At 20.0% G+C, this 679-nt stretch overlaps 1 protein-coding gene across 1 annotated transcript; it reads right to left on the reverse strand.

Moving 5' to 3' along the window:
* Positions 1 to 344: 344 nt before the first annotated feature.
* Positions 345 to 590, reverse strand: LOAG_16218 (hypothetical protein; the record flags this gene model as incomplete). The annotated part of the gene is made up of 1 exon (XM_003151705.1): positions 345 to 590. A coding segment is annotated over one exon (246 nt), but the record flags the coding sequence as incomplete, so codon positions are not given.
* Positions 591 to 679: the final 89 nt, after the last annotated feature.

The following is a 679-nucleotide window of genomic DNA, read 5'->3' on the forward strand; positions in this document are numbered from 1 at the left end:
AATAAGATAAATTTTTAATAAATCATGATAGATAAGATAAATTTTTTAATGATAAATAGATAAATTTTAATAATAATGATAGATAAGATAAATTTTTTAATGATAAATAAGATAAATTTTAATAATAATGATAGATAAGATAAATTTTTTAATGATAAATAAGATAAATTTTAATAATAATGATAGATAAGATAAATTTTTTAATGATTTCAATCAATTAATCTTTAAATACTATGCCATAATTTTATTCCTTCTATTTACTTATTTACTTATTTACTTAATTTAATTATATAAATGAGATAAACTCTTTTCTCTTTTTAGGTAAGATAAATTTTATCATACAATTATTTTAATTTAAAATTATTACCAATTAATGCTAAACATCCAAAAAATAATGGTACTAATGAACAGAGTAGAAGTATTAATTCACGTAATGAAATGAACACCGCTTCAATAATTCGATTTCCGCCACCAACCAAACAAATACCGGATAATGAATCAGCACGAATACTTTGAGCCATTAAAGCCAAAATAACAACACCCAATGGTATTCCCCAAGCTAGCATATGAGTTCGAAGAAGTAATAAATCCTTAAAATTTTAATTTTAAACACTTTCATTTTCATTCAATTCATATAATGGATGAATTATTAAGGTAATTAAAAAAAAAAAAAAAAAAA

Source organism: Loa loa (genome assembly GCF_000183805.2).
Source record: "Loa loa unplaced genomic scaffold supercont3.4832, whole genome shotgun sequence".
Taxonomy (NCBI): domain Eukaryota; kingdom Metazoa; phylum Nematoda; class Chromadorea; order Rhabditida; family Onchocercidae; genus Loa; species Loa loa.